Genomic DNA, 13430 nt, shown 5'->3' with positions numbered 1-13430 from the left:
TTCTAAGTAATTAACAAATACGATCAAACATGCATCCTGTTACCTTGTATATTGCAAGAACAAAAATAAAAAAATCAAAGTGAATTTTAGAGTCAAAAGTAAGCTTGACTTGAGCTCTAGAGTCACGAGTCAACTTGACTTGAACTTCACGAGGGAGCTTGACTTGAGCTTTAGACTTTACGACTCAACTTGGGCTTGGGCGCATTCATGCTCCACTCAAGTCACTGCCAGCGAGTAAAATGAAGTGACCTTAGTGCATTTATTTACATCATTTTTACTGTTTTCTTAATGGCCCGGATAACGTTCACACTTGAATTGCGTTAATCTTATGACTTAATCAGACCCTCACTTGCACATGTTTTGTTCTTCACTGTTTGCACGCCTTTCAATATGGAATCTGTGACTTAAACTCTTATCTTTTTCTGCTTTTGGTGGGGTATTAACATGTAGAGTCTTCAGAATGCGGAACGGAATCTTACAAGAAAATGCATATAATGAGGTCAAGAAGAAGAAGAAATCAGAGATAAGGGTGGGTGAAGATGAGGCGAATAATAGTGAGCAGCAACACATGGGCTCTGTGTATGCGAAGCTTCACTACTACCCATAGAAGGGTTTGGAGTAATGCTACTGTTTTCCACAACAGATTTACACATACATTTCCAAAGGGAAACAATGATAAAGTTACTCACAGCTTAAAAGGAAGGGAAAATCTGCAATTGGGTATTTGCTATTTTATTGTCATATAGATACAATGGATTTTCTTATTTTGTAATGTTGTTTATTTGCTTTTCCAAATCCACCTTTGATTTTCTTTACACTCTCAGAAGATGTCAATCTGGTGGAGAACACTAACAAAGAGTTTAAGAAGGCGTCAAAAGGTGGTACCCAAAGGTTTTCAACTGTAAGAAACAATTTCCCAGACATAATAAGTCATGCAGTATTTTTCTCTTGCTCCAGTTCATGTATTGTGGAATCTTGTATACTGTGATCTGGTGAAATCAATATTATCAAACGATTTTGATGATAAAGATTCTCTTAACCTAAATCTTCGGTTGGATATTTGTGATTCAGGCTGCTGTTATGAGTGTGAAACCTCCAGACCCTCCAGGCCCAAATACAGGTGATGGCCCACATCATAATTAGATACCAGATTTTGGTATACAAGAGGAGCATAAAGCAAATAGGAAAAGTATGGCAAATTTATGCATAGATTAGGGGTAGTGAAAATGTTGTGTTTGAAGTGCCCAGAGAAATAAAAGTTGTACTAGTGGCTTGCTTTGTTTGTATGAGATGTTTTTACTGTATCAGAAAAAGATCCTAATATGATAATATGGTTACAATATGTTTTGAAGTCTCATATAATGAATTGTCATTCATTAAAAGCTGAAGGCTTGTGAAAAAGGATTCCATTTTTTAAAGAAGTGGATAAGCCTATGATAAAATGAAGTATGAGTATCTAGCATTATATATTTTCTTATTGATTAATGAAGTCTTTTAGGTTAACTTGTGTTACTTTATAATGCTATAAAGGGGTGTTATTTTAGCTTTCAAATGGATTATGATTTAATTTAATAATAAATTTTTAAAAAATATTTACATAAAAAATGTTAAAAAAGCTTAACTACAACCATTTATCATCAAAACATATATATTAATGTTTTCATTATTAAATTATGTGGGTTTGTTCAATAAGCTGGGAGGCTTAATGTTTTAGCTTCTATATGATGGAAATACATGTAAATCTTTCTATTCTATTATGAGTATGAGTGAGAGACTTGTCTAAAAATATAATTTACAAAGAGCTTATTTTGATCTCTTTCAAAAGCTAATACATTTGAGTTCTCAATCCGACCTGAAACTTGGAAGAAAATAAGATAAGATCAGATCATATTCTTTTCCAAAAGGAAATCCATCTCTTATCATCCTCTATCCCTAGCTTTTATAGCCCCTTCTACTATAGAGAAGATAAGATTTTCATTTCACCACTATTCTGAAAGATCTTATTTGGAATAACAATATTTGACCACTTTCACGATGGAAAGATTGTGAGTTATAGATCTAACTCTACATAGCCTTCCTCCGCAAACTCGAAGACATCCACTAGCAAAGGTTGGAGTCAAAACATGACCATCCACCATACGTGGCATGCCAATGAAGACTCAGGAATCCTCCCATATTGTATGATTTATTTCCTTCACTAGGCCAACACGTGGTAGGTTATTGGAGAGAAATTGGAGAAGAAAAGATTTTGTTCGTAGGGACACAAAAAAATCAAAACGTGCCCCATGGGGCTCACCGTGTGATAAGGAAAGGAGTTATCCATTTGAAAGAAAAGGGTTGGAAGGCTAACCATTGTAAAAGGTTTTACGGTTTGTATAGTGTATTGTAATGAGTTTCCAGATTCTATGTTTCATAAAAGATATATCTAAAACAAAGAAATCACAAAAAAAAATTTCTTAGAAAAGAACAATTTGCACTCTAATGTTAGGATTAATCTTGTTTGTGAAGAATTGTTTTTATGATGATCATCTTTTATAAGTCATTATTAAAAAATGTGTAGTAGATCAAATATATAAGTAAATATAATCTTTTACAAAATTATAATCTATAACAATAAAAAATTTCAAATATAATCATATAACTATCAAATTCAAATTCTAATAACAATAAATGATATTCATTGCTTGTTTCTTAAGAAATATTAAACTTAGAATAATAAGTAATCAAACTCTTTAAATTGCTTATTACCTACATTTATTAATTCTCTCTTTCAATATTCTGACATACTTTAATTATATTCGTTTTGAAAGAAAAGAAACAATTATTTAAATATTAATAGAACAGCTTCGGAATAATTGACTCCTATAAGTGAGACTAGACAAGAAGGATAGAATCTGAATTTAAAGATCAAACATGTTCTTACTATCTAATATTCCACTTTACTTTACCGTGAATGGAATGATTGTCTCTACGAAATCATTAAATTTGAAGATGACTTTATTATATGTTTCCTACTGACGTGAAATTTAATTTATAATACGGTCGTATTGAACTTTACAAAAATTCTGACAGAAAGTTTTTTAACGCCAATAATCTTATTCTTAAAATAAAATTTGTCATAGAGAATTACAAACAATTCACCATATGTAAAAACATAAAAGTAATGATAGCTTATTCTGAAAGGAAATTCTTATTCATTCAATCATTATGAGCACCATATGCTAGAAACTATTCAATTGCCATTAATTTGTCTAGTTACTTCTTTAATATATTTTCTAATATTCATTATAATTTTTTATAATAAAATTTATTGATTTTTAAAATTTAAAATAATATTGATATTTTTTAAATAATCATATTAAATAATTATAAAAAAATAATTTATTATTTTAATTTTATTTGTCTACCACACTTATCAAATATATAATCTAATTATACAACATAATATAATATAATACATACAATCATAAACAAAAATTTGTTTAAAAGTAAGTGATTATAATGCAAGCATTCTATATTTCTACTATGTATCAATTTTATATACAAACTTACATAGTCATGTGTCATCAAGACAACATTTATAAATCTACATGAATTAACCCTACTAAAGCATGGAAATAATGTACTTGTCTATGACTCACTAAAATGCATTGTAAGGCAACAAGTAAGAACTCGGTATAGAAGAAAACAAATAAAGGAGTGAAAAACAACATTGTTTGAAGGATATAAATATTCAAGAATGGAACCAATCCCACTTAAGAGTAAGAAAAAATGTGCTATATTAATTTGCAATTTCAATTGCATTAGTATGAAATTAAATTTGGTGAAACCCACAAACTATAAATTGTTGCAAGAATAATATCTTGGATCTCATGTGATTGTAACAACCTTCTAAAATATCTATTGTGATTTCAAGTTGATTATGACTCCAACCATAGCATGTCATTACAATGGTATTGATGAACTTACTTCTCATAAGAATAGAATTTAAATTGATCTGAGAAATCTGTTAGTTAATTGAAACATACTTCCAAAATTAAAAACATTTTTTTATTAAAATTAGATAATTCAATCACAAATAAATTTAAAATGATTTAACATACATTAGATCCATAAATAATTTTAAGTAATCTACATATTAATAAACCATTCATCTTATTAAAGTTACATGCTAAATTTGGAAGAACTTTCAAAAGCCCCTGCATGAGTTTCTCTGCTATACTTATCTCTGCCAAAAGGCCGAGAAAGGTATAGTTCACTACCACACTTAAACATATGTTTTAAACACTTTATCTATTTTCTTTCCTACATAATTTATAAGCTTCCTGGTGGCTGGCCATCCAACCTGAACCCCAAAACTGTAACCAATGTCCTCTCTCAGTTATGAACAGGAGGAGATCCTGTCTCTGGTTTCGGTTTAGGAGGTTCCTGCCCTCTTTTACCTGAAATCTGAACCCAAAAACATTAAAATGTCTTAAAATGAGTTTTATCAAAATAATCTTTTAAAAATGTCTATATCATTACACATATTAAGCAACATATTAAGTCTAAAGAATGTCAGTCAATTCTGAATGTTTTAACACTTTTAAACCTAGAAATCAAAATTTATGATGTGTTTATGCAGTCTGCATCAAAAATAAGATTATATTAACAATCAAAAATACAATTAATTCTTTTGGTAGTTTATTAACTGAATCTTGGGGGAAAAAAATATAAATAATATTAGTTATTAAGTAGGGAGAAATATTTACAGCAGTTTCTCCTTTGATGGAGGTAGCCTGCGACCTCTTCTGCAAGTTAGTGTGAGCCTTCTCCACCGGAATGACATCTTCAGAGAGAGAAAAGTAAATAACACAAGATTAGAAAGCAAATAAATGATATGTTTAACAGAAATATTACTTTTGGGACCACAGATCACTGATTTACTCTGAAAAGTTGAAGTAACAGATCTTATGTATTTACTGCCAAAATCATACTAACTGATTTATGTAAAAAAATCATGTCTACTACAAAAAAATGCATTATGTTGATATGATAAAAAAAATTACTCGATTTCAGATTTTCCCTGGTGTCTGAGCTCTGAGTAAATTTACCATTTTCTCCCTTTGAAAATGCTTGTGCATATCTCCTATGAATAATGCTTGCATTTCTCCAAACAATAGCTGGATTAGCGTTGACGATCCTGCGAATCCACATATTGCAGATGATGCTCATTTTGATTTTGATCAATTATCACAAGCAATTGTGATCTCTTCTGTTGAATGCTCTTGCCGCTATATAACTTTACTCTATCCTACAAAATTTCACAGTAAAATTGACTTCTTGTGCGTAGTAAACCCTAGTGGACAACTCAAAAGTAAGATTCCTTTATCTTGGAAAAAAATTTGCCTGTCATTTTCTCTCTACATAGATTGCCCCACTTTGCTTTTCCCAATATAATGATATTGTTATTATTCGCAATGATTTTTCTAGTCTAATATAGCTAGTTGATCTCCCTTTATTGCGGCAAGATCAACTATAATTACACATTGCTACAAACACACACTTGTCTTGACTAGAGGTGCTTATTCCTTTCACTATTTTCTATAGATCTCTCAATTTGCTACTTATGGCAATTAATTCATCTTCTCTCCCTTTTTCTGAAAAGTAAGTTAGAATTTTAGAAAACATCTATTAATATTTACATATCATAACATTTTAGTCAATAATCACATGTACCCATGCAAATATTTATCAAAACATTAATAGAAACATAGTTTTTGAAAATTATAATAGAAACATTTGAGATTCTTGATAAATCACAAAAAATAAGATTCTTGGCAAGCCACCAAAAAAAAACCTTCTTCTACCTTTCGAGATATTGATGACAATACATATTACCCTCTAACATAAAAAATTATTGAACAATCAATTTTATAATAATTTTGAAAACAACAACAATAATATTCTAAAATAATTAATAACCATTTTTAAAAATTCACCAAAATACCTATTATCTACACCCATGGCCCCTTTTTCTTTTCTTCTCATATTGTGAAAGATCAAATCATTAACATTTACAAACAAAAGTTTAATTTTATATATTTATTAATTAATAAATGTATAATAAACAAAAGTATTTGAATAAATTTAATATCCACAACAATTATACCACACATGAAACACTCACTTATATAAAATCACTTAAAAAAAAAAAAAAAATCCATTCCATCATATTTATTAATTAATTAAAGATTATAAAAATATAGCATATACTAATTTTAATCAATTAACAAATTTGGTAAAGGTGCATTCTTGTTTGGATAGACAGTAAAGTAACACCACAGCCGGCACACGTTGTGCTGCTCCAAAGTAAATTTAGTATACTATTTTTTATTTTTTTGTATCATGGAATCTCTTAATGCTGAAGTGGCGATTTGATGTGTGCTCTAGCCACCCGACAACCCAAAGTAAGATTCCATATCTGTCACATTTTATGAAATTTAGTATTATATTTTTTTTTATCTTAGAAATAATATCCGTAGTCAATCATTTGGTAATTATCTCTTCGTAAACAAATCAGCTTCTTTTTACTAATACGATATTCGATAACAATTATATGGAACTGTACGCTCAATCAATACTATCGATTTTTAAGGAACACCTTAAAGGTTAGCTACTTTTCAACATCGTTAAATTACCATAAATTATCTACTTTAAATTATGAGCTATACTTTTTTTATCTTCCAAAATTCCAAACCATTCTATGAAGCAAAGTATTTAGCACGAGCTATAATAACATAGAACCATTTTATGAAGCAAAGTATTTAGCACGTTCTTCCAACCTTTGAGATTCGCGTTGCCAGTTGGAGGATCCGAGGATAGAACAACCGACACGGTAGGAATAGGGTTAGAATACGAAACTTCACTTGTGACCTAAGGGTTCTCCAAAGTAGAGTCGTCAAACTGAGGCACTGCCAGAATGGAAGGAGGAACCGCAGTGGGACCAACAGAGGATGTGGTAGATAGTGTCAGCAATGCAGTGTCCAAAATGGGGGTCGTGGGTGGTGGGGGGAGATCCCCACTAGCAAACACCAACATGAATGGCGAAGGTTTAAAATTTGAAATTGCATTTATGACTAAAATTGCCTGGAAGCTTCTAAACAAGGATACGGATTGGAGTAGGATCATTAGGGCTAAGTACTTGGGCAATGCGGATTTTTCCTCTGTCCTGAAAAAGGTGGGCCTTCCTAGGGGTTCCAAAATTTGGAATAACATCTTGAGTTGTAGGGACCCTTTATCTCATGGTTTGAGGTCGATTATTGGAAATGGCAGGAACATCCTTTTCTGGGAAGATTGTTGGCTAGGAGAGGAACCCCTCGCTTCTTCCCCCTTCCTGAGACGGATACAAGATGTCACTAAAGGCTTCTTTGGTGAGAGGGTCGGTGACTACTTCAACAACTAGAAAACCTTGGAGGATTGTTGTACTGACCTCCCCTTGCTCCTTCTTGCTGCTAGAAAACTCCAGAAGATTTTGGCTGGTATTTTCCTCCCCATGTTCCCTAGGGATGACAGACTTATTTGGAAATGGGACCCCTTTGGAGACTTTTCTGTCAAGACTGCCTATATAAGTCTACAAAGGGAACCTATTGTCTCCTTTATCTAGAAAGAGGTCTGGAACCCCAAGCTCCTCCTCAAGGTCAATTTCTTCTGGTGGACTGCCCTTTTCAACAAAATTTTGACCCAAGACAACTTGGTCAAGAGGGGATTTCATCTCCCAAACAAATGCATTCGCTGCAAAGATGATGGAGAAAGTACTACCCACCTCTTCTTCCACTGTGCCTTCATTCGGGAGCTTTAGGGGATGGTCTATAATAAACTCAATATCAGCTGGGTAATGAACGATAACTTGGCTAATATGTGTGAGGAGTTTCAGGGCCCCTCTCATCCAACACCTATGGAAGCAGATCCCCTCCCATGTTTGCAGGTGTATCTAGAAGGAACGAAATGATAGGATATTCAGAGACAAGGAGACCTCTGTGGAAAAGGTGTTTGCTCGGTTCCTTAATTTGATTCTTGAGAACATCTTGTTCTCTAAAAATTGAATGGCATCCAAGCCCCCCTCTACCTGGGACTGGGGAATTAGCAGATGCTGGAACCTCCCCCCCTCGTTCTCCCTTATTGACTCCTCTAAGAGACTTCTAAGACAATGCACGATTTGGTTCCCCTCGGCTACTAATTTTAAATTGAATTTTGGTGGGGCTGCCAGGGGTGCCTTGCTGTTGGTGGTGGGGTGATCAGATCGCACCTGGGGGGCCTTGTTGCTTCTTATACTAGCACCCTAAATGGTCATTCCTCTAATCAGGCTGAAGTGATGGCCTTAGCCTGGGGAATTTGTATTGCCCTCTCCATGGGAATCAGAATTATGGACATTGAAGGGGACTCCATGCTCATCATTAATGCTGTCAAAGGAAGGAATAAGCTTAATTGGTCAATTGAGGGAACTATCACGGACACCTTGAGTCTCATCTCCAGGCTTGACTCGTTCAGAGTGATGCATATCTATAGGGAAGGAAATCACGTGGTGGATGCCATGGCTGCCATTGGCCTAAACCTCTCAGGGCTCAGATGTTGGAGGAGTCTCAAAATCTCTCCCAAACCATGTCAACTTCCTCCTCCAGGAAGAGAAATCTAGAATCCTAACTAATGATTGAGTGGTTGCTAAATGCTTCCCTACCCCTCTTATTTTCCCTCGGGATTATCTGGCGGTGGTGGTTTCATAATTCAAATAACGGGAATATTCCTTAGCTCTCTTCTGATGAGGTGGCGACTTATTCGACCTGGCTGGTGACGATGCATGTGTTGTTGTGTTGGCACTTCACTTGGGCTTGCAAAGCCATGATGAAGTATTACGTGTTTGGAAACATGTTGCCTGCTGCCGATTTTTTTTGGCGCTTAATGCCTCATTTCCAGCAAATCATTACTAAAAGTGACTTCTTGATTTCCCATGCGCCCAACTTTATTTCTCATTTTTTGAAACTGGGCTCGCACATTCCCCATTTATTGAAGTTGGGCTTGTACATTCACCATTTTCTCTGCTGGGCTATCTTCTCAAAGAATCTTTGCATTTCCCTCTATTTCACAACTAAGGAAGCTTTATTGGCAGATGAAATGGGGGGCGATAGAGTGAGATATGAACCGGATAACCGAGATGATTTTAAAAATGACCCTCTTGTTTGGAACTTCTGTGTTGAAGGTGAAATTTTTTATTTTCTGGATTGCTTGAAGGGCCATGACGAGCAGGTCTCGGCTACGCTCACCTCCTCTTGGTCTGGAAGGCGGGCCTCGGTTGGCGGCATAACCTTTGATATCTCTGAGGAGACTATTTCCCAAGCTACCAAGCTAACCCTGGATGACCACCGCTGGAAGTGCACTAGTCATGTGGCTAACAATGAGGGTTTGAAATGATTCTTCTGTAACTGTGAGGAACCTATCAAGCTACAAGGTGGGTTTGCGCGAGAGGAGCTCAAGTACCCATGGAACATGATCTGCCTCATGATAATGAAATACTTCACCCTCAAAGGTAGGTATAAGGTATTCTACTACTACCATTTGCCCCTCCTCAATCACTTCCACAATAATGATTTGCTTTGCTTGCCATTTTATTTACTGCACTCCTTGGAGAGCTTTGTTGAGGACACTATGGATCCCAAACATGGGGATAAACCTCATTTCCTCCTCCACCAGGGTCTTATATATAGGTTGTATAAATTCCATGAGGCCCTCTGCCCCTCAAGGAATCTCTTGCTCTCTCAACCCCCCATGCTGACTCCCCAGCAGCTCGCAGCCCTATCTTTGGCTTTCCCTAGGAGGGATTTGCAATGGCCACCATGTCCTTGCCTGCCTATGCCTTGGCTATTTCTCTATCGGTGACCTCCCCTATTTTAAGTCTCCCTTCCTCCCCCACTATTTCTCGCTCCCTGGCCAAGGGCAAGAGTAAAACTCCTGCTAAATGCAAAAGCATTGTCTATAATGACAATTCTTCCTTTGAAGATTCTGACAATGATAAGCCCTCCCCGGATTTAGAGGTTAAGAGAAGATCCTCTAGAATTGCTTCCAAAGGCCGCATGAAGAAGACCCCAGTTATTGAAAATTTGGACTCTAAGGAGGACCCCATTTGGGACAACAAGGAGGAGGGCCCAAAAAAATTGGGGGCCCCTAATGGGGGTGCTGACAATGTTAATATGACTAGGGACCCCATTGTCCCGACCGCTGTTGTTGCTATTGACATTACTACTCCTGAAAGGAAAACCCAGGAACTCATTGATGATAAAGATGTGGCCCCTAACACTTTGGGCCTTATGGAGGTGGAAAACCTTCACAACAATGCTCTAGATCCCAGAAATTCAAAGGTGGATTCAAACTTGGCTGAGCAGGTGATGCATTCTATCCCTTTGATGAACCTGGTTAAAGACATTGATAACCCCATTGTTGGTGGTGAGCAGAAAGAGACTTCTGAAACTACCGATGATCTAACTACTGAGGACCCCCAAGAGGCCTCGACGATACAACAAATGGAAAAGTTGAGCATAGAGGTTTCAGTTATTACACAGAGAATTGAAAATCTCAGCCCTGTCCTCAATTTGTAGTCCATCAAGCAGGAGGTTAATCAGCTAAAGAACAAAATGGTGGCTTGGGAAGCCCAAATGGTGGGCCTGAACAAATTTCATATGCAGGTTCTTCGCAGCTTTGCACTCACCCTCTCTCTTTTGAGGGAATGCCATTTTGACACTAAGGACGACAAAAAGAAAAAAAACGTAGTTTGTTTTAAAGGTCGTTTTTAATGCATTTTTTTGATGTTTTAAATCAGTTTATAAAATGATTTTTTTTAAATGTATTTGCTTCTATCATTCAAAAAGAAAAAAAAATGCATATGATACTTTATATCATTTAAATGAAAGTTATTTTAATGAAGAATGTTGTTTAGTTTCTTAATTATGCATGAGGTAGCATTAATCTTGATAAAAGTTGATTGGATATTGAATAACGTGATAAAGGAGCTTATAGGCTAATTGTATCCCACGTCATTTCATGACATATGCCCTCTTCCTAATTAATTTTTACAACTGTAATTTTGTAATTTAATATTGTTGAATATATTCTTATTGATCTTGGATTAATGAATCTAGATCTTACCTGCTAGCTGATTAGGGAAGATGGCTAATTGAGGTAGTATTGTTTAAAAAAAAATGAATGGAATAATATGTTATTGGGATTGAAATACGAAATTGTAGAGGCCGGTTTTAGACCAGCATGTTAATGACGTTTTGATTGGAGATTAAATAGCTTATTTTAGTTGATTAATGGTTGTTTGAGATTTATTAATATGAATTGGTTAAAAACTCATTATGGCTTAATTTGCTTGTTTGATGCTTTGATCTTTCAAGAGTTAGAAAACCAAGAGCGACCTATCCCTCGATGAGGTAGATAACTGTTATCTGATTTAGATCTTGTAGAAAACTTGACCGATTTTAATGTTTAAATCAAGTTGAGGAAATATTGTCTTTTCTGATTATTGCCTTGCAAGTTTAATTTCTATATTTGCCTTTAATTAGGAAATGGCATGTCTTGCTTTGTTTGGTAGGACCCTGTCGTATGGATTGACTTGGGGTGCCTGTTTCAGTCCTCGATTCTGAGTGGACTGTCGTATTGTGATGTTATCATAGTTGGTCATATCCTCTTTGTGTGAGTCGAATGATGATTCATGGTTAACCTTAGTTGTCAGGTCTCTAGTTAGAGTACTGTCAGTAAGTGTTCATCTTTGAGTCGTGTTTGACCTGATGATTGTATCTCCTTGAACTCCGTTCGTCTGACCATGTGTATTCTGTGGTTTGAGTTCGTTTGAGTTAGTCTAGTGTCGTATGGGAAAGTGGCTTTCGATTGGGGGCCGCGCCCAAAGTGGCGGCTGGATAACCCGTCGAAAGTGAGTCTAATAAGTGATAACCTAAGTAGATTAGAATATAATTTATAAATAAGATAATGTGCCTCACACATGGGACGAGTGCTAGTATAGACTCGACATGCTGTGAGAAGGCCTGAAATGGCAAACTACCTTCCTTGTCTTCACGAGAGGATGTGTGGGTCCACATGAGGCTTGGATGGGCCGGAAGTTCGGATTAGGTTGCCAGGGTTACCAGTGTATGGGCCGGGACCTATGAAGACTTGCCATGGTATCCATACCAGGTTGTGTGATGACAATTGTCCCTACGTTCGCTAGTGTGTTGTCGTTTTGTCCTGTTTTGAGTACCTTTGTGAGTCGTCCTTTGTCTCTGCCCTTGAGAGTGTCGGTTTCATGTTAGACCTTGGGTGGTGATGGCTCAGCTTTATGGATGCTCCTCCGGACTTATGTTTTTAGCTTTGATTATGTCAGCTGGATCCTGTTCTTTTAAGGATCGTTTATGTATTATTGACCGATGTGGTCGTTTGTATAATGTTTAGGTATCGCCTTGATGGCTGGATTGTATGGTGTAACCTCTTGTACTCTTAACTTTATTAATTATCAGAGGGGTCTTGCAGTTGCGCGGACCCGGAGATGTAGCCCTTTAGGGGTGAACTCCGAGATCATTATGGTGTTATGTGATGCATTCTCTTATGTCTCTTTATTCAGCTTTATCATGTATGATTAATTTATGTTAAAATGGTTAAGTGGATAAATGGGAATTAACTCTAAATGCTTATACTTAGTTCTATCTTGAAAGCCATGTGGATCGAATGCATAATTGGTTGAGATGCGGTTTATCATAATGCATGTGTGAAATCGACCCTTTTAATGCAATAAGTTGGAATATGGAATAATGTATCTTAGAGTAATGAATTATTCTCAGTTGTTGCTAAGGAAATTTAATATGCTTGGTAAGATCTCTTATGTTATGATGAAATCCTTGTGAAATAGAATGTTAGATGTATGGTTTGTAATTTTAAATGAAAAGCTTGAATGGGAAATTATGAATGGACCTTAATGGATGAATCCTTGCTTGTGATTTATATTTCCGTCTTTTGAAAGAAATTGTCTTGATTATGAATTATCTCGTTGTTAAGATAATTAGCTTATTGGATTAATTTTGCGAATTAGTGAATTGTGATATTTAAGTAATCTCATTGGGAACTCTTTAGGTGTTAGTTGAAGTCTTCCGCTATGTAATCTGAATCTTTGATATCTTGTTGCATCTTATGTGTTGTAAACTTTAAAAAAAAAAAATTTGCACTCTATTCTTGTGTTTTGGCTTTTTCCCTTCGGGGTTTCCTGGCGGGGCATTACATTTGGTATTAGAGCCCATGTTGCAAACATTGGGATCTCTGGTGTCGCGTGTGCCCTCTAGTGTTGTGAGGTGTATCGACCTTATGTGTACGCTTGTCCTCCTTTTGCAAGTGAGTGATTGAGCAGACCTTGT

At 35.6% G+C, this 13430-nt stretch overlaps 2 protein-coding genes across 6 annotated transcripts; one reads left to right on the top strand and one right to left on the bottom strand.

Annotated features, from left to right (window-relative positions):
- Positions 1 to 465: 465 nt before the first annotated feature.
- On the top strand, positions 466 to 1342 carry LOC131029284 (uncharacterized). 2 transcript variants are annotated; one of them, XM_057959709.2, is made up of 3 exons: positions 466 to 720; positions 828 to 901; positions 1072 to 1342. In XM_057959709.2, the coding sequence occupies exons 1-3, from the start codon at positions 540 to 542 to the stop codon at positions 1141 to 1143; spliced, it is 327 nt and encodes a 108-aa protein (XP_057815692.2). In that variant the 5' UTR covers positions 466 to 539; the 3' UTR covers positions 1144 to 1342. The 2 variants fall into 2 exon arrangements, with proteins under 2 accessions (XP_057815692.2, XP_057815691.2); XM_057959708.2 differs by having other exon boundaries at positions 475 to 720; positions 825 to 901.
- A 2775-nt stretch (positions 1343 to 4117) lies between these two features.
- LOC131029285 (uncharacterized) lies at positions 4118 to 5286 on the bottom strand. Of its 4 annotated transcripts, none has more exons than XM_059213235.1 (3): positions 5049 to 5286; positions 4752 to 4828; positions 4118 to 4442 (listed from the first exon to the last, which is right to left on the bottom strand). In XM_059213235.1, exons 1-3 carry the CDS (start codon positions 5212 to 5214, stop codon positions 4290 to 4292), a joined length of 396 nt encoding a protein of 131 aa, XP_059069218.1. In that variant the 5' UTR covers positions 5215 to 5286; the 3' UTR covers positions 4118 to 4289. The 4 variants fall into 4 exon arrangements, with proteins under 4 accessions (XP_059069218.1, XP_057815695.2, XP_059069219.1 ...); XM_057959712.2 differs by having other exon boundaries at positions 4118 to 4449; positions 5049 to 5279; XM_059213236.1 differs by having other exon boundaries at positions 5094 to 5277.
- Positions 5287 to 13430: the final 8144 nt, after the last annotated feature.

This window comes from Cryptomeria japonica, chromosome 10, assembly GCF_030272615.1.
Source record: "Cryptomeria japonica chromosome 10, Sugi_1.0, whole genome shotgun sequence".
Classification (NCBI taxonomy): domain Eukaryota; kingdom Viridiplantae; phylum Streptophyta; class Pinopsida; order Cupressales; family Cupressaceae; genus Cryptomeria; species Cryptomeria japonica.
This window is presented reverse-complemented; position numbering and strand designations above follow the sequence as displayed.